The sequence below is a fragment of the Sinohyriopsis cumingii genome, unplaced genomic scaffold (assembly GCF_028554795.1).
Source record: "Sinohyriopsis cumingii isolate HCF-2022 unplaced genomic scaffold, ASM2855479v2 utg000229l, whole genome shotgun sequence".
In the NCBI taxonomy this organism is placed as follows: Eukaryota; Metazoa; Mollusca; class Bivalvia; order Unionida; family Unionidae; genus Sinohyriopsis; species Sinohyriopsis cumingii.
In genome coordinates, this window is record NW_028315879.1 from 3,783,402 (window position 1) to 3,804,246 (window position 20,845).

A 20,845-nucleotide genomic window follows, 5' to 3' on the forward strand; every position below is an offset into this window, starting at 1 on the left:
TATTGACACATGCTAGTAAACTCTGGACTGACGCAAACAGTAACACGGTTAAGACGTAATCTTGTTGACCAGAAGTAGAATGGAAGAAGAAAAGGCAATTAATAATGTCTTTTGCATTAATAAAATTGGAACGATAAGTGCTTGAAAATCTCTCGATGCCCTCCACTAAGTGATAGATTCATTCAAAATGTGCACTCCACAAAAAAGAGATATCAAAGCTTTAAGAGCCATCAAGTTTTAGTCACATACTGGTTGAGCTCGAAATTGTATGTAAGGAAAGGGTAGTGGCCCAGAGAGCTTATTCAAAACGGATATTTAAAATTGTTAACATGTCACACCAGGTACTGTATTTTTCATTCTTGATGGTAAATACTTTTTTAATAATTAGTTTCTTAAAAGTTTTAACTGATATTCTTTATCGGTTTCGCAATATAGCTGACATAGGTAACTTTCACCCTAGGTAAGATCAACATACTTCAACAAAAGCCGAAACAAGTTATAATGGCCCCCGAGCCACAACAGACAAATAGTCCAAGAGGTCGAAAGACACTGCTTTATAGCAACGACTACTAAACTTTCGCTGGGGTGCTTCAAAATATGCACCATAATAGTAACACAATAAAACAATCACTCAACTAATGAAGCCTAAGTTAACCAATATCATAATCATAAATATAAACAAATAATCACAATGGAAGCAAAATCTATGAAATGGTCATTCAGCTCATGGTGTATAAATGACACTGAAACCCAGGCACAAGGAATCAACATGGATAATAGGAGGAATTAAAGAACGAGAATCATAATAGGAGATCAAATCAATGCAATAAGAAAGCAAGTCAAACGGATATAAAGATGATCATGAAAAAGAATTAATCGTCAAGTACAAAACGGGGAAAAGCACCAGAAATAACGAAGAACTAGAACAGAAGAAGAATGATAAACAACATGAAGTAATGAGCAGAATCAAAGATAAATGTGGCACAAAGAAGAGCAGGAAAAGAAGTAGAAGACAGAAGACAATCACGAATGAGTCTTGAGAGGACTCAGGTAAATAAAGTCAATAACTGACAAGCAATTGCCACCCCAAAACTTAAAAGAAAAGCCCCAAATGCAAAGAAAAGAATCGCCATCCCTAAAAAATAGACCATACTCCTCACCCCCCCCACCCTCACCCCGAACACAGGTTTCATATACTAGATAAACAAATACAAAAATCCCGGTGCATCTAAACGTTGCACACATTATAGCATAAATAACTGCCACCGTCCGCCCCCATCCACCCACCCACCAAAACACACAATTATCACACAGAGTTCTTATTCTCACCAAAGAAAGCCCTATTTAGACCAAAAACTTGTTTGGCCATGAAAGACTCTACTTGGTTACCCTACCAACTCATGATGATCAACACCCAATTTAAGATTTAACAAATGGACAGCTACTGAAGTACAAATAGTACACGAAAATAAATAAGCTATTGTATAATAGGAAAATTTACATGAAATACATGAATTAAGAAGCTAGTGATACTTTTGTGGATGGTGACGGTTTTCAGAAAATGAATCCTGACGGCCTTCACCTGAAGAAGACACATGGGGAGTTTCCGGGCGGCTGGCTCTGGTGGCATGGTAATAGCGAATAATCGCACAGCGCAAACGCGTACAAAATAACCAGTAGTACATGCCAAACGGAAAACGACTATAACCCAAAGAAGCAGCCGTACCTAGCTTTGCGCTCAGCATTAAGAGGTTATTGTTAGCCAAGGTCGGTCTGATGTCACCATAATGTGACTGGATGTGACATCATGTTACATGTCTGAACAACGACGTCCTAATGCTAGACATCACTATAAATTGCCAAACTGCATACATCGTAGTGATATGACTGATAAAATGGTTATAGCTATGTTAAAGGAACAAAATCACAAAAACACATTTAAGATATGTACTGTAGTCATAGAACCATCGAGCATCATACAAATTCACAAGCAATGCAGTTATATAAAGAACATCAATGCTAAAAAATTGGAAATATTCACAACTCTCATATTTGTAAAATATATATTTTAAGACTCTAATTGACAAATACACAACAAAAAGATAACTGTTCAAATTATTTGCTCATTGTGTATAATATAAGCATTTGAGATAGACACATGCATTGGATAAGTACTGAAACATGGAATGTGCAAACAGTATTTGCCACTAATTTTTGAACTATGCGGATATTCAAAGTAAACTGGGCCTTTTATTTGGAATATTAAATACTAAAAAATGATTCTTTTCTAACAAAAACATTTAAAGATGTTGAGACTATTTTTACTTTAACAGGAGAATACTTTCTCAATCATTCAGCAAATTGAACTAAAGCATACTAATTTGCATCGAATTCAAGTTCGATGGATACAAAATTACAATCGACATCCACAGCCACTACACGGAATATACTTATTTCAAGGACTTTGCACAGTGCTCACATAAATCCAAGCAACAAACCATAAATTTGATTCAAATTAAAGATGATTTCACTAACTTTGAGCATACTTAAAATATGCAGTGTTGTTTACAATATCGTGTCTGGATGCCCAATATTATTGTTAGAACTTAAATTTTAATCATGTTGAGTGTTTCGCATTTTCGAAAGTGTTCTTAAAAGTCGAAACATGCATAAACAATCAAAGAGGCAAGCAATATATACTTTTGTAAAATGCATAAAGCCATTTAAAATGAGACAAATAATATGTTTTCATACATAAATAAAGCCTCTTAAAAAATAACCAATATGTGTTTGCGACATGAAAAAATGCAATCCAGTCCTAACCACTGCAAATGGACAAATCTGAAATGTCTTTTGCGAAGTAACTACGTGTTATGCATCGCACACTGTCCAGATATTTGAAGAAATACTCTTACAATACACACAGTTTCATCAAGATATAACCTCCGTCATCAAAGATACAGCCTGTACATCAACATTGCAAGCATTGTTATGATAATAAAAACCAATGTTATTTTGACATCGGTAATCAGACTCAGCAAGGCAGCCATGATAACACTAGCAGAAACCACAAGGACGAACTTGTTATCCAGGTCAAACCCGCGTCTAGCAGCTTTGGCATCAAGATGATTAAGAGCAAATTCGTTTGCGAAACCGAGCATCTTGTGTAGAGCCAGAAGTGCCAAGTTGTCGATTGCGTCGTTCAAAACCTCTTCCTCCTCGTAGTTTCGGATGGGCATGACATCCTTTTGAGATATGCCTAGCATCTGGGATACCTTTTCCACTGCCATTTTGATCTCCGTACACTCATAAACCCTGGAAATGTTATAGTCAACTTGTTTGACCATTTCGTCAATCTTTGTCAACAAGACAACACGCGGGATACCTGTCAAATATATAGATCGACAGATAGATTTACTAAACAACATCCTAACACACCTAACAAATATTATCATCTTTAAGTTTTATTTCGTGGTTGTGGACGATATCAGAATATCTTTACATAATTATTGAAACCAAAACTATAGCTATGTTATATGTAATTTGTCCTTTGTTTTACAAAAGTATAAGTTTCTATCGAATTCAATAACTCATAACAGCTTCGTCACATAATCTCAGACGTGGTAGTTATAGACAGGTAATGGGAAAGTTAACAAAAGTCTTGTAAATATGATATTAACATGCTACCTGGTTGCAATTGCAGCGTTTTAAGCAATTTAAGTAATTTATTACGATATCAGTGTAAATGGAGCATTCTGTGGCGTACGGTATATACAAAGAGAGTCATTGTACCATTAATTATAGCTCCAATCAGAAAATTAGGTACAAATGAAGAGGCCAAAAAGCAGAACAAAGTATAAAACATATATCAAGTTCGAAAAAATGCACCGATTCAAAGACATAAAAGGCAAATTTGAACTCAAGGTGATAATTCAAACTAATGTTTTGAAAAATAAGCGATAACCAAAAATATGGAAAATCAGAAAAATAGTCAAGAAACTTACAACAATAGGTGGAAAATGTGGCACATTTTTGAAAACGAAAATAGTCCAAAATCTTTTTGCAAAGAGTTCCAAAGTCGAGAAAGGCCCATAAAATGGTTGTAGATGAACATACTGATCTGTAGATGACAGTAGGTGCAGAGATATCGCATACAAACAAATGTAAACAACTAATTAAAATAAAACGGAAAATAAAATGGAAACAACGGGGAAAATATTAACTGAAGTCTTGGGTTTGAATATCAAAGCTGGTGAGATCGATGCTGCAGTACAGTACCATAGGCATATAAAAGAGAACAAACCCAGTTGTCGGACAACTGGTAAAACGGTACACTGTTTGACAAAGTGAAAGACCACGCAAGGATCAAGGCTAAAAAAATGGGAAAATGAGAACATCGAACCAGCCTCTGGTTCTGGGGTCCGTTTTGAGAAGAAGAACGTTTGCTTTGGCAAGAATGGAATTCAGTCTAATGGGGAAGATGATACTTATCAGATCATTGAAACTCAATGCTATAAAATGCATTGTCGATTCCATAATCTTTAATTACTGATATATAAAATAGCAGATGTATCACAATTATATAAATTTTACATGGATTTCCTGGCGGACAATAGTAGCAAAAATATATTGTTTAAAAGACAGTGTAAGGCTCAGAAAATATTATATCAAACAGTTATAAGCAAATTTCACTCATGTCACATCACATCAACATTGGCAAAACAGTTATTTTAATAGGCATTTAACCATTCGTTTATTTTAATCCAGCTTGCTCTATCCCCACTTATGGATTCATTCACTCTTATTCTCGTTTGTTCTCTCTCAACTTCTTTCTTTCTAGTTAAGATTTTACAACGACTTCAAATCGCTCATATTACCAGAAATGGCTGCTACAATTCTAACATCTGAAACTCATTTGGATTGAAGGGGAAGAAACAATTACCACCAGCAACGTATGAATATTACCATAACAAAGAAAAGAAAGGATATTATCTGTTTCAATACCATATGCTATTGTGTGTTAATTCCGGTTATTATTTAGTGACTGACATAAAGATTGAGCCCAATTCACAAACGATGAATACTTTTGTAACGACGAAGTCGACAGATTATACTATTGCTGTGAGAAGACAAATGAACCTTACACATCCAAGAATGACATATTGAAAACTAGCATTGTTCTTTATGTTAATTGTCATAGAAGTCAAATATCAATGTTAATGTTAATGAATCCATCACAGCATTGCACCTTTGGTGGATATATTTACCAGAAACATTTAAGAAGCACGAAACATTATTTGAATTTATCACCATATAATGAATATATTTACCAAAGCTTTTTATTTGTTACCACCATACGGCGAGCGAATGGCAAAATGCAAATACAAACTCTATCACCAAAATTAAACACTGCTTCAATAAAAAGCACATAAGATATATATATATATATATATATATATATATATATATATATATATATATATATATATATATATATATATATATATATATATATATATATTATATATAAGCATACTCTAACTACCGTTCACTTTGAGCAGCATCCTGAATTTGCATCCTGAATTATATCAACGTCTAGCTAACTACATGTTCAGGATGACTAGATGTCGATGGAATTAACTAATTCCTTTCCCGCATGAATTATATCAACACCACTTGCATCGATCTACGCGGCAACACCACTCATTCAATGCATACTGCACAATGAATGTTATATGGACATGTAATCGGCCATGATAAGCTAAAGTTATTTAAAAATCATTTTCTGAGGCGGGACTAATCGTTTGATGGAGACATCAAGTGCCTCAGGTAAATAAATATGGCATTGTATAAGTCTCCATGAATAATGACAAGAAGCTGAGTTAAACCACTAATGGATATGTTGACTAAAGATACAGTCACAAAACTTGCAACAAATAAATATTAGCAAACCATGGGTATAAACAAATTTAACATTTTAAGACTAAAAAAATAGAAGCGTTATTACATTTGGCTGGTAAACGTTACAAGTAATATAATGATAAATACAGAGCAGGAACGTTTTTAGAATTATTGAACTATTAGGACCAAAATGCAATTGTACGAGATTATACATTCGAACAATTGTAAATGGGACGTATGTGAAGTATTATTCAATTGTCAGAGCAATGCCGGTATTTCGCATGGTTCTAGGACGAACACTTCAGCAACACTGTCAGTGTATTATGTTTTATCTGATCAGTTATTGTCATGTACATTTAATGACAACTGAGCCTTACTGAAACTTTGTGATAACTAAAATGCAAATATTGACGCCAGCATGTTTATACTAGAACATAAATGAGAAGTTAAAGCAGCTATACAGTAGGATTTAGACACAGCTTAGAACAAACGAGCTGTACAGTTGGATTTAAACACAGCTTAGAACAAACGAGCTGTACAAAAGAACAGATGTTTCTGATTATTTAACAGAACATTTAGCATGCAAGAAATCTTGCATTTTGAACAAGGTGTTTTTCCTGGAGTGTAGTGTCTAATTTGCTATAAATGTAACCAACCATCCCCAACCCCCCAAAAAAGAAAAGCGATGTATACGCAGCTATTCCTATCAAGTTTATTGCAGTACCAAATGTAATAGTGCATGTGTAGATATCTTTTCTCCGATCTATTAAGAACGACGTTAAGGAATCCATAATAAAATGAACGACGCACATCAAATTTTGCTATGACAGCCTCCTCCTCAAACGAGTAGGTAGCTGGTAAAATAAATTACCACATGATAATGTTAGTGGACGAATAATGCTAATTTATTTAAGATCAGCCAACTGATAAATAAACGAGACGATATACCAAATTTAAGCATAGAAATAATAATTCTATATTTTTAAATTAAAATTATAATAACAAGAACAAATGATTTTTCTCTCAAAACTGTATCAAATGTTTGGACAAATTATGAAAACAAGCATATTCCATGCATAATGCGCTTAAATCATAAAGAACACTTCAGCTAATAATTAAAAATACTTCATCAGACATGATAACTACGTGTAACTAAGCTGGTGTTATATAACTGTGTTAACTAATTCTGATATCTTCTAATTAGCACATACAACCGTACAATATTATAATATCGTATGATTTATGTGACAACATTATCATGAGCACATGTAATAACTTGCTCTTATGCAATTTCTTTTATCTTTATAAATTTGGCTATCGTTCATACTAAGATTGTCTCGTTAGCGTTTCGTCAAATATGCGTCAGGTATATTTTTTAAAAATATATTGTACCTTTTTTGTTTATTCTCAAAAGTAGATGATTGAGTTTATCCCACACGGATTGAGGAATACGTTCCAACGTACTTCCATCAAACACAAATACCACGCAGTGCACCATTTCCTTCAGTCGTGGTCGGTGAATAAACCCTGCGTCTTCGGGAGTGATAGGCGATGAAGGATTGAACTGTTTCAAATAATATATAACATGATCCGTTATATTTTTCATTATACAACAATATTAAGGGTATTTTATCAAAACAAGTCATCTGGTTTTATGACAAACAAAAAAACCTTTTAAATTTAAACACCTTAAAATATAATATTGCATTACTTTCTCAATAAGAATATCCCTTGGACATTCTCTGTTAGAATCGCTTTTAAGAAGTTCGGCAAATTATTTATTGTTTCCTTTGGATCTCCTTTCAAGACTTTTTCTTAGAAAAAATAATTGTGGAACCTACATTTTAGTTATTACAGACTATTATTCTGCTAGTTAAATCCTTCTTTCCAAACTAAAGATCATCTGCTTCTTATTGTCTACAAGCAGAAAGTTTGTAAGTGCTTAAAGAATAGTTCTTATCAATGCAGTTAGCAAGAATCATTTCAAATCATATTTATCTCAGTGACGTGCGCTTCAACAGCTCAGGAAGATGCTACCTTTTGACTTGGAAATAAACATACATACATACATGCACACATACATACATACATACATACATACATACATACATACATACATACATACATACATACATTCATACATACATACATACATACATACATACATACATACATAAATACATGCATACATACATACATACATACATTCATACAAACATGCATGCACGCACGTACGCACGCATGCACACACATACATGCATACATACATACATACATACATACATACATACATACATACATACATACATGTAATATGAAGATTACTCATGCAATAATTACTCTCATATGAACTTTGATACCAACCTCGTACACGTCCGGGATATTTCCTTCCACAAGGTAAACCAGGTCTGTCGCATCTGGACCAAATCTTTCTTCTATGCCACATATATCGCAGAGACAAAATTTAAGCCCTTTCCCTGTTCTTCCAGACCTGAACTGGAATTGTCGATACTGAAAGAGTTGAAAGTTTTATAATAATTTTTAATTACTGAGGTTAATACGGACTTCGATATGACAGGTCTCTGTTTGAAATATCCCTATTAATGTGTAGACTCTCGTTCCGTTTTGATCCGTTCAAAATTAAAATAATTTGTCCACATACTTAATAAGAAAATATTTAGCTCATTGTTTTTTCTGGGAAATGCAATGATTTATTCTTGCAGATTATGAGGCAGGAGGAGTTGTTGTTGTTGTGAGGTTTACCGCCATTTTTCGCACATGATAGGCTATGCGTGGTGACCAGTATTAATGGTGGAGGAAGAACCCGGGAAAACCCCCGGTAAGAACCACCGACCCACGAGAAGCTACTGGCAAGCTTTCTTACATACCCACATTGGCCGAATCCTAGAGTCGAACCTACGCAGACCCCTGCGGGTCCGGGGTTGTAGAATTGGCCCGACGTGCCTCGCTACGTGTCGTAAAAGGCGACTAAGTAGAGGCAACCTGTTTGCCGTATGTTGCGTCCCGTGTCGGAGGAGGAAAGGATCCTGGTAGTTGAGCAGAGGCTTTCCCTGCAACACACTACTTTGGCCTCTACTTCTCTTAGACGGGTGGTCGGGGTGGGCCCGGTTCCGACAAATCGGCTGGTCACGCCGAGCCCTAGGAGGTCTTTATTTACTCTCTCACCTTCTTTATCTGTCTCCTTGTATCTCTCTTGATACCACCGTTGCCCCTAAACTCTCTTAGAAGACTTCCTAGAAGGCGGTAGCTTAACGGGTCAATCGGGGGGTAATTTTACCGACCTTAGAAATTGGCGACTTCAGGGTCAATCAAAGGTAATTTTATCAACTGAGTATGGCATCTGTGTATCCCTGACACTTGAAAAGTGTCCCCTTGTTGGGCTCCTTGGTGGGTGGGGAGCACGGGTGCTGAATTTTTAATCTAGCCATCATGGATAATTCCAAACAAAATCAAAATAAAAGATCGAAACCCTTATCAGAGTCTGACGATGAACCATGTAGTGTGGAGTCATTTCCACGCTTCATGGTCATACAGTCAAAAGATGCCACGAAACCGCTTGCCGCACTATCTCCATTTGTCATCGAAAAGACTATCACAGGATCGATTGGCACACCTAAAAGTGTTAAAAAGTTGAAATCGGGTTGTCTTCTTATTGAGTGTGAGCGACGAGGTCAATCAGACAATATCAGGAAAATGAAAACGTTCTTTGATATCCCAGTAAACTCATTCGCTCACACCACACTGAATACGTCCAAAGGCGTGATTCGCTGCCGTGACTTGGCTGGAGTCACCGACGCTGACATCATCGAAGGAATGAAAAATGAAGGTGTCACTGCAGTCCGACGAACACGTATTAAACGTAATAACAATCTGCAGGACACCAACACCATTGTACTCACCTTCAACAGGCCAACTGTACCCAAAGTGGTAAAAGTTGGCTTTTTGCAAGTAAAGGTAGAGATTTACATTCCCAACCCCCTTCGGTGTTATAAGTGTCAAAAATACGGCCATCACGAAGACCGCTGCTCCAAGAGCCAAATATGTGGCCGATGCGGAGACAATGCTCATCAGGAATCTGATTGTAGAGCAACTCCGCATTGTGTCAACTGCGGAAAAGAGCACCACGCAAATTCCAAGGATTGCGATACCTGGAAACAGGAGAAGGAAATTCAGAGGGTAAAATACACAAATAATATTCCCTATCCAGAAGCCAGAAAAATTGTACAGGCAAAAACAGCCCATCCTGGCCCATCCTTCTCCACTGTAGTGAAGAGCAATCCTAAAACAACGAAGGACGCTCAAACACAAACAGAAGCACCCGATTCAACACCAAATTCAAACACCCCCCATTACCAAGCACAGAAAAACACGGCATCTACTCAGACTACATTTAATAATACCCAACAACCTAAATCACCAAAGAGTAAAAAATCTCACGGAAACAGGCAACAAAAGGGGTCAGATGACCCCATCAAACTTTATAACAGGTTTGGAGACATCGAGAGCATGGATGCAGAAGCATCTGCTCCATGCGCCCAAGGGAACTCCAGACCTACAAACAAAAAATTCACCCCCGTACTTCCTCCAGAGAAATAACAAAACAAATTCCGTCTGCGAAAGGTCTAACCTAGCTCCACAATCTTTAATTTAAATTTATAATGAAAAACACTATCATACAATGGAATTGTCGAGGACTTAAAGCAAATTACAATGATATTCTCCTGCTTTTAAACGAACATGATCCTGCGGTACTATGCCTTCAAGAAACATTCTTGAAAGATACAGACAATATCACATTTAAAAACTACTCCCTGTTTAACACCTGCTCTCCAAATGTTGATAGGGCATCAGGAGGAGCTTCTGTTATTGTAAACAACAGAGCTCCTCATAGCTTCATTCATTTAAACACCAATTTACAAGCCATTGCTGTAAGCGTCACTCTACATCGAGTGATTACATTTTGCTCTATTTATTTACCACCAAACACTAACCTAGTACCAAACGAACTCGACAATCTTGTTCAACAGCTTCCCGCACCCTTTGTTTTACTTGGGGATTTTAATGCCCATAACATTTTATGGGGATCAAATCATATAAGTGACAGAGGTCACAAAGTTGAAGACTTTATTTCTAGACACGATCTGTGTCTATATAATACCAAAACACCTACATATTTACACCCAGGCACGGGTACATACACAAGCATCGATTTGACAATTTGTTCTCCTTCTCTGCTTTTGGACTATGAATGGAAGGTCGCTGATGACCTTCACAGCAGTGATCACTTCCCAATCTTTCTTGTAAATCTTAACTCTACAGGCGATGAAGTAATTCCACAATGGAATTTAAAGAAGGCCGACTGGGCCAAGTTTGAAACACTCTGTAAAACTAGGCTGAATGAGGATACAGTTTTCAATGTTGACGACACCATTCAGCATTTTACATCTATTTTAATAGCGATTGCAGAAGAATCCGTTCCCAAGTCCTCGCCATATTGTAAAAGAACCCAAAAACCTTGGGTCACTAAGGAATGTAAGGAAGCCATTAAACTACGCCGAGAAGCATTAAGGAAATTTAATAATCAACCGACGCCCGAAAACTTAAATATATATCGCATTACCCGGGCCAAAGCTCGCCACATAATCAAAGAAAGTAAAAGAGCATCATGGAAGAAGTATGTTTCTTCTTTAAACTCTCGTTCCTCTGTTAAAAAAGTTTGGGACACTATACGCAAAATAAACGGAAAGAGAAAGCAAAACCCTCTCCGACATCTGACACTGAACAATAACAACTTTAGTTCAAAACGTGACATTGCAAATATTCTTGCTGACAGTTTCTCGAAAAATTCCTCATCATCTAATTATTCAGAAGCCTTCCAAAAACTTAAAACTCAAAAAGAAAAGGCACGTTTAAAATTCACATCCAACAACTCGGAAAGTTATAATCAATTGTTCTCACTATCGGAGCTTAGGGAGGCTTTAGATAAGGCCCATGATACATCCGCTGGGCCTGACGAGATACATTACCAGTTTCTGAAACACCTTCCAGAATCATCATTAACATCTCTTTTGAAACTCTTCAATGATTTATGGATTACTGGTAATGTACCAAAAATCTGGAAAGAAGCAACTGTAATACCAGTCCCCAAACCCGGTAAAGATAGCGAAGACCCCAACAGCTATCGACCAATTGCACTCACAAGCTGTGTGTGCAAAACAATGGAACGAATGATCAATTCTCGGCTTGTCTGGTATTTGGAAACTAACAATTTAATATCTCCTTTCCAAAGTGGCTTTCGATATGGCCGGAGCACCAATGATCATCTGGTTAGACTAGAAACATTCATTCGCGATGCATTTATTAAGAAAGAACATTTAGTAGCGGTTTTCTTTGATTTAGAAAAGGCCTATGACACGACATGGAAGTACGGGATACTAAATGACCTGAACGATCTAGGTCTAAAAGGCCGTCTGCCCTCTTTCATATCCAACTTTCTCTCCGACAGAGAATTCAAAGTACGAGTGGGCTCTACCCTCTCAGATCTGCACGAGCAAGAGATGGGTGTGCCCCAGGGCAGTATTTTATCTGTGACGCTCTTTAACATCAAAATTAATAGCATCACCAAGTGTTTGACTCCTGGTGTGGATTGTTCGTTATACGTTGATGATTTTCTAATATGTTATCGGTCAAAGCACATGCATACAATTGAAAGACAACTGCAGCAAAATATAAACAAAATTCAAAATTGGGCCAATGCAAACGGTTTCAAATTCTCGAAATCAAAAACGGTATGCATGCATTTCTGTCAGTTACGAAAACATCACCATGAACCGAACCTCACACTGGATGGAACACCTATTCCAGTTGTTGAGGAAACCAAATTTTTAGGTATAATCTTTGACAGAAAACTGACCTTTATTCCACACCTAAAGAACTTAAAAGCTAAATGCTTAAAAGCACTTAACCTACTTAAAGTAGTAGCGCACACTGACTGGGGTGCTGATAGAAAAGTCATCCTAAATTTATACAGAACGTTTATTCGCTCCAAACTAGACTATGGTTGCGTTGTGTATGGTTCTGCCAGAAAATCGTATCTTAAAATGCTTGATCCAATTCATCATCAGGGAATAAGACTGGCTCTGGGAGCATTTAAAACATCCCCCTGTGAAAGCCTTCTAACTGAGGCGAATGAACCACCGTTATCGCTTCGTAGAGAAATGCTCTCCGCACAGTATGCTCTCAAATTAAAATCAAACCCTCTGAATCCTGCTTTTTCGGCTGTTTTTCAACCCAAATACAAAACTTTATACGAAAAAAAACCAAACGCTATACCTTCCTTTGGCATTAGAATATCATCCAGCCTTGACACTACAAATATAGATCTTTCTAAAATTCAGAAAACATCCATCTCCGAAACACCACCCTGGCTAATTAAACAACCAAAAGTACGTTTTACGCTACACGATGGGAAAAAGTCCGAAACAAACCCTTCTATCTTGCACAACTCTTACCATGAACTCCTCACCGAATTTAAAAACTACACCAGAATTTACACTGATGGATCAAAGGATGAGGAAAAGGCTGCTGCAGCCTTTGTTTGTGGAAATCACACAACGCAAGTTCGCTTACCAAATGGAGCATCAATTTTTACAGCCGAAATCAGAGCAATAGACCTTGCTCTGCAACATATAGAAAAGAACCGTATTTTAAACAGTATCATCTTCTCCGACTCGCTATCAGTACTCCAGTCACTACACAATAGAAAACTGGAGAACCCATTATTGAAAAACATACTCGTAAAAAATACCGAGCTGAGTGTCTCCCACAATATAATATACTGTTGGTTACCTAGCCACATTGGTATTAAAGGTAACGAAAAAGCAGATCGCGCTGCTAAAATGGCCCTTTCTCAAGAACCATCTGATTTTAAAATACCATATACTGATTTTAAACCTTGTATCAGAAAGTTCTTACGTCAGAAATGGCAGGCATCATGGAATGATGCTGTAAATAACAAACTTCACGCAATCAAACCGACTCTAGGAGAATGGACTCCTTCCTACAGAACCATTCGTAGGGAGGAGGTAGTCATTGCAAGAATCCGAATTGGTCATACTTATATCACCCACACCCACATACTAAAGGGTGAAGACCCACCAGAGTGCGTTTCTTGCAATGAACCATTCACTGTCAAGCACTTTATGATAGAGTGCTTTGACCTACAACCTACGCGCGATCGTTATTACATTGTGCATGACATGAAAGAACTTTTTGATAATATAAACATCACTCGTATTATTGAGTTCTTGAAAGCCGTAAATATTTACTCTAAACTCTGACTTTTATGCTATCACCTTGTGCAGTTTTATGCAATATAGATACCGTCCCATTTTAATACCTATTCATCTTTTTTACATCTCCCGTTGATCGGGAAGCTTTATTTTGCACCGTTACCATCTTACCGTTTTTAATTTCAACCATTTGTTCTTTTATATCGCTGGTCGATATAGGACCTTTTATAAGTTTTAAAAGATTATACAAATAACACTTTGTTTGGCGTTAAATAGCCTAAAAGTGCTGATGCGCCGTTAAAAAAACAAACAATCAATCAATCAATCGTTCATGATTCCTACAATTCAGGAAAGAAAAGCCAACATAATAATAATAAGACGAACATCACTGTATGGAAAAGACAAAGGATACTAGAATTATTCAATAACTGCAAACTAACCAAATCAAATAATCCGTCTTTTAATATTGCATTTTTTAAAAGTCTTCTAACTGTTTGAACAAATATTATAAACGGAAAAGATAGAGGAGACATATTTATAAACAAAGTATTGTTGTGAATTTGCATGAATTGATGGTGAGCACTAAATTGAAGTTTTCTAATCGTTTTTACGTATGAAATTTACTGCAGTCGTGTGTAGATCTTTTGCATACAATCACACATAAGGATTTCATGGCTAATTTTGGGTTCAAATTTAGGTATGAAAGACAGTTGCCAATTAATTTGGATCTTGCACGTAATGTCATATATGTGAGGAACATGTGGTATCTAGAACAAAACACAATAAAAGCATGCGATGCAACAATATAAATACCAAAGTTCCAACACGGTGTTCGATCTGAATGGATATTGCAGGTGTATAGCGAAAGATGTATGGGTGATTTTTACGAAATATAAATTTAATCTGGTTATGTATCTCCTTTATGTTTTCACTTCTCATGATATCACTGACAAATCCCAGGTAAAGCATATATATATATATATATATATATATATATATATATATATATATATATATATATATATATATATATATTCAGAACTATTACATATGCATTAGCGGTCCAACTTTGAGAAAGAGAGCTCAATAAGAGGAAAGCATGAAATTATTGTTTCCTTTTGACTTCATTGAACAATATATCGGAAATTGCAAAAAAACTAGTAAGTTAAACCAATTCTAAAATTAATCCAAAAAACATGCATCAGTTTCCTGAAGTAAACGAGGGAATAAGCAATGTTGTATATTTACCCCAGTCATTTGTGGAACAAGTAATTTTATAAAAGTGATTTGTCTTTACCAGATGTTTCCTGTGTTTCTTTCTACTTCATAATGATCTAGGCTTGAGGTGTTTTATTTAGGACTATAATATGAACCGCAACATTAAGTAGCTGTGTTTTTATATGCGATGTACTCTAATGTGTAATGTTTGTATTCTGAGTCACCAACCGGTACATTTACTAAATTTGTGGCATCAGAATAACTGCTAATTGTATCTGTCCAAATTACCTTCTGTAACATACAATATATTTTTGCATTGACACCCACAAACGCGTGCACGCACATCACTTCTCACACAAAATATGACAGAACACATACAAGATATATAGAATTGTTAATATTTTATTATATGTAACGAAGGTGATTTTAATCTATCTCAAAATATGTCTAGATTAAATGTGGAAAAAATGAAACATTATGGCATCAATACCAGTCAAAACTGTGTAGGCATTTTGAATACCCAACATTGCGTGTAACGGTTCAAAGATTCATTTTTGAAAGGAAGCTGTCTTGAAAGAAAACGTTGGCACAATATTTGCTCAGACACAAGATATATTGAACAGATCTGAATATACAGAGAAATTTCTAGGATCTGGCGAAATGATGTATTACGTATATTGACAACGTCATCTAGACTGCAAATCTCTCCATATTCGACTGATTTAAAGGTACTTTGTTACAACATTCTTCTGTGTTTTAATTTATATAGCAAAGGCATTTTTGTCCGCGAACGCACGTATCGCTGACATTAAATAATCACATATCAGCTGGACGTATTGACACATGCTAGTAAACTCTGGACTGACGCAAACAGTAACACGGTTAAGACGTAATCTTGTTGACCAGAAGTAGAATGGAAGAAGAAAAGGCAATTAATAATGTCTTTTGCATTAATAAAATTGGAGCGATAAGTGCTTGAAAATCTCTCGATGCCCTCCACTAAGTGATAGATTCATTCAAAATGTGCACTCCACAAAAAAGAGATATCAAAGCTTTAAGAGCCATCAAGTTTTAGTCACATACTGGTTGAGCTCGAAATTGTATGTAAGGAAAGGGTAGTGGCCCAGAGAGCTTATTCAAAACGGATATTTAAAATTGTTAACATGTCACACCAGGTACTGTATTTTTCATTCTTGATGGTAAATACTTTTTTAATAATTAGTTTCTTAAAAGTTTTAACTGATATTCTTTATCGGTTTCGCAATATAGCTGACATAGGTAACTTTCACCCTAGGTAAGATCAACATACTTCAACAAAAGCCGAAACAAGTTATAATGGCCCCCGAGCCACAACAGACAAATAGTCCAAGAGGTCGAAAGACACTGCTTTATAGCAACGACTACTAAACTTTCGCTGGGGTGCTTTAAAATATGCACCATAATAGTAACACAATAAAACAATCACTCAATTAATGAAGGCTAAGTTAACCAATATCATAATCATAAATATAAACAAATAATCACAATGGAAGCAAAATCTATGAAATGGTCATTCAGCTCATGGTGTATAAATGACACTGAAACCCAGGCACAAGGAATCAACATGGATAATAGGAGGAATTAAAGAACGAGAATCATAATAGGAGATCAAATCAATGCAATAAGAAAGCAAGTCAAACGGATATAAAGATGATCATGAAAAAGAATTAATCGTCAAGTACAAAACGGGGAAAAGCACCAGAAATAACGAAGAACTAGAACAGAAGAAGAATGATAAACAACATGAAGTAATGAGCAGAATCAAAGATAAATGTGGCACAAAGAAGAGCAGGAAAAGAAGTAGAAGACAGAAGACAATCACGAATGAGTCTTGAGAGGACTCAGGTAAATAAAGTCAATAACTGACAAGCAATTGCCACCCCAAAACTTAAAAGAAAAGCCCCAAATGCAAAGAAAAGAATCGCCATCCCTAAAAAATAGACCATACTCCTCACCCCCCACCCTCACCCCGAACACAGGTTTCATATACTAGATAAACAAATACAAAAATCCCGGTGCATCTAAACGTTGCACACATTATAGCATAAATAACTGCCACCGTCCGCCCCCATCCACCCACCCACCAAAACACACAATTATCACACAGAGTTCTTATTCTCACCAAAGAAAGCCTTATTTAGACCAAAAACTTGTTTGGCCATGAAAGACTCTACTTGGTTACCCTACCAACTCATGATGATCAACACCCAATTTAAGATTTAACAAATGGACAGCTACTGAAGTACAAATAGTACACGAAAATAAATAAGCTATTGTATAATAGGAAAATTTACATGAAATACATGAATTAAGAAGCTAGTGATACTTTTGTGGATGGTGACGGTTTTCAGAAAATGAATCCTGACGGCCTTCACCTGAAGAAGACACATGGGGAGTTTCCGGGCGGCTGGCTCTGGTGGCATGGTAATAGCGAATAATCGCACAGCGCAAACGCGTACAAAATAACCAGTAGTACATGCCAAACGGAAAACGACTATAACCCAAAGAAGCAGCCGTACCTAGCTTTGCGCTCAGCATTAAGAGGTTATTGTTAGCCAAGGTCGGTCTGATGTCACCATAATGTGACTGGATGTGACATCATGTTACATGTCTGAACAACGACGTCCTAATGCTAGACATCACTATAAATTGCCAAACTGCATACATCGTAGTGATATGACTGATAAAATGGTTATAGCTATGTTAAAGGAACAAAATCACAAAAACACATTTAAGATATGTACTGTAGTCATAGAACCATCGAGCATCATACAAATTCACAAGCAATGCAGTTATATAAAGAACATCAATGCTAAAAAATTGGAAATATTCACAACTCTCATATTTGTAAAATATATATTTTAAGACTCTAATTGACAAATACACAACAAAAAGATAACTGTTCAAATTATTTGCTCATTGTGTATAATATAAGCATTTGAGATAGACACATGCATTGGATAAGTACTGAAACATGGAATGTGCAAACAGTATTTGCCACTAATTTTTGAACTATGCGGATATTCAAAGTAAACTGGGCCTTTTATTTGGAATATTAAATACTAAAAAATGATTCTTTTCTAACAAAAACATTTAAAGATGTTGAGACTATTTTTACTTTAACAGGAGAATACTTTCTCAATCATTCAGCAAATTGAACTAAAGCATACTAATTTGCATCGAATTCAAGTTCGATGGATACAAAATTACAATCGACATCCACAGCCACTACACGGAATATACTTATTTCAAGGACTTTGCACAGTGCTCACATAAATCCAAGCAACAAACCATAAATTTGATTCAAATTAAAGATGATTTCACTAACTTTGAGCATACTTAAAATATGCAGTGTTGTTTACAATATCGTGTCTGGATGCCCAATATTATTGTTAGAACTTAAATTTTAATCATGTTGAGTGTTTCGCATTTTCGAAAGTGTTCTTAAAAGTCGAAACATGCATAAACAATCAAAGAGGCAAGCAATATATACTTTTGTAAAATGCATAAAGCCATTTAAAATGAGACAAATAATATGTTTTCATACATAAATAAAGCCTCTTAAAAAATAACCAACATGTGTTTGCGACATGAAAAAATGCAATCCAGTCCTAACCACTGCAAATGGACAAATCTGAAATGTCTTTTGCGAAGTAACTACGTGTTATGCATCGCACACTGTCCAGATATTTGAAGAAATACTCTTACAATACACACAGTTTCATCAAGATATAACCTCCGTCATCAAAGATACAGCCTGTACATCAACATTGCAAGCATTGTTATGATAATAAAAACCAATGTTATTTTGACATCGGTAATCAGACTCAGCAAGGCAGCCATGATAACACTAGCAGAAACCACAAGGACGAACTTGTTATCCAGGTCAAACCCGCGTCTAGCAGCTTTGGCATCAAGATGATTAAGAGCAAATTCGTTTGCGAAACCGAGCATCTTGTGTAGAGCCAGAAGTGCCAAGTTGTCGATTGTGTCGTTCAAAACCTCTTCCTCCTCGTAGTTTCGGATGGGCATGACATCCTTTTGAGATATGCCTAGCATCTGGGATACCTTTTCCACTGCCATTTTGATCTCCGTACACTCATAAACCCTGGAAATGTTATAGTCAACTTGTTTGACCATTTCGTCAATCTTTGTCAACAAGACAACACGCGGGATACCTGTCAAATATATAGATCGACAGATAGATTTACTAAACAACATCCTAACACACCTAACAAATATTATCATCTTTAAGTTTTATTTCGTGGTTGTGGACGATATCAGAATATCTTTACATAATTATTGAAACCAAAACTATAGCTATGTTATATGTAATTTGTCCTTTGTTTTACAAAAGTATAAGTTTCTATCGAATTCAATAACTCATAACAGCTTCGTCACATAATCTCAGACGTGGTAGTTATAGACAGGTAATGGGAAAGTTAACAAAAGTCTTGTAAATATGATATTAACATGCTACCTGGTTGCAATTGCAGCGTTTTAAGCAATTTAAGTAATTTATTACGATATCAGTGTAAATGGAGCATTCTGTGGCGTACGGTATATACAAAGAGAGTCATTGTACCATTAATTATAGCTCCAATCAGAAAATTAGGTACAAATGAAGAGGCCAAAAAGCAGAACAAAGTATAAAACATATATCAAGTTCGAAAAAATGCACCGATTCAAAGACATAAAAGGCAAATTTGAACTCAAGGTGATAATTCAAACTAATGTTTTGAAAAATAAGCGATAACCAAAAATATGGAAAATCAGAAAAATAGTCAAGAAACTTACAACAATAGGTGGAAAATGTGGCACATTTTTGAAAACGAAAATAGTCCAAAATCTTTTTGCAAAGAGTTCCAAAGTCGAGAAAGGCCCATAAAATGGTTGTAGATGAACATACTGATCTGTAGATGACAGTAGGTGCAGAGATATCGCATACAAACAAATGTAAACAACTAATTAAAATAAAACGGAAAATAAAATGGAAACAACGGGGAAAATATTAACTGAAGTCTTGGGTTTGAATATCAAAGCTGGTGAGATCGATGCTGCAGTACAGTACCATAGGCATATAAAAGAGAACAAACCCAGTTGTCGGACAACTGGTAAAACGGTACACTGTTTGACAAAGTGAAAGACCACGCAAGGATCAAGGCTAAAAAAATGGGAAAATGAGAACATCGAACCAGCCTCTGGTTCTGGGGTCCGTTTTGAGAAGAAGAACGTTTGCTTTGGCAAGAATGGAATTCAGTCTAATGGGGAAGATGATACTTATCAGATCATTGAAACTCAATGCTATAAAATGCATTGTCGATTCCATAATCTTTAGTTACTGATATATAAAATAGCAGATGTATCACAATTAT

The 20,845-nt window shown here is 36.0% G+C and overlaps 2 protein-coding genes across 3 annotated transcripts in view; both read right to left on the reverse strand.

The window, feature by feature from the left end:
• Positions 1 to 1,170: 1,170 nt before the first annotated feature.
• Positions 1,171 to 17,893, reverse strand: LOC149774457 (interferon-induced protein 44-like). Its single transcript, XM_089945291.1, has 4 exons — positions 17,846 to 17,893; positions 8,266 to 8,412; positions 7,294 to 7,465; positions 1,171 to 3,385 (listed from the first exon to the last, which is right to left on the reverse strand). Exons 1-4 carry the CDS (start codon positions 17,891 to 17,893, stop codon positions 2,952 to 2,954), a joined length of 801 nt encoding a protein of 266 aa, XP_089801417.1. The 3' UTR covers positions 1,171 to 2,951.
• The window catches only part of LOC149774458 (uncharacterized), a 58,003-nt gene continuing 54,081 nt past the window's right edge, over positions 16,924 to 20,845 (reverse strand). For both annotated transcript variants that reach the window (XM_089945145.1, XM_089945146.1), the window contains one exon: positions 16,924 to 19,648. In XM_089945145.1, the coding sequence (XP_089801271.1) occupies positions 19,215 to 19,648 (434 nt within the window). In that variant the 3' untranslated portion in view covers positions 16,924 to 19,214. The remainder of the gene's footprint in view (positions 19,649 to 20,845) is intronic.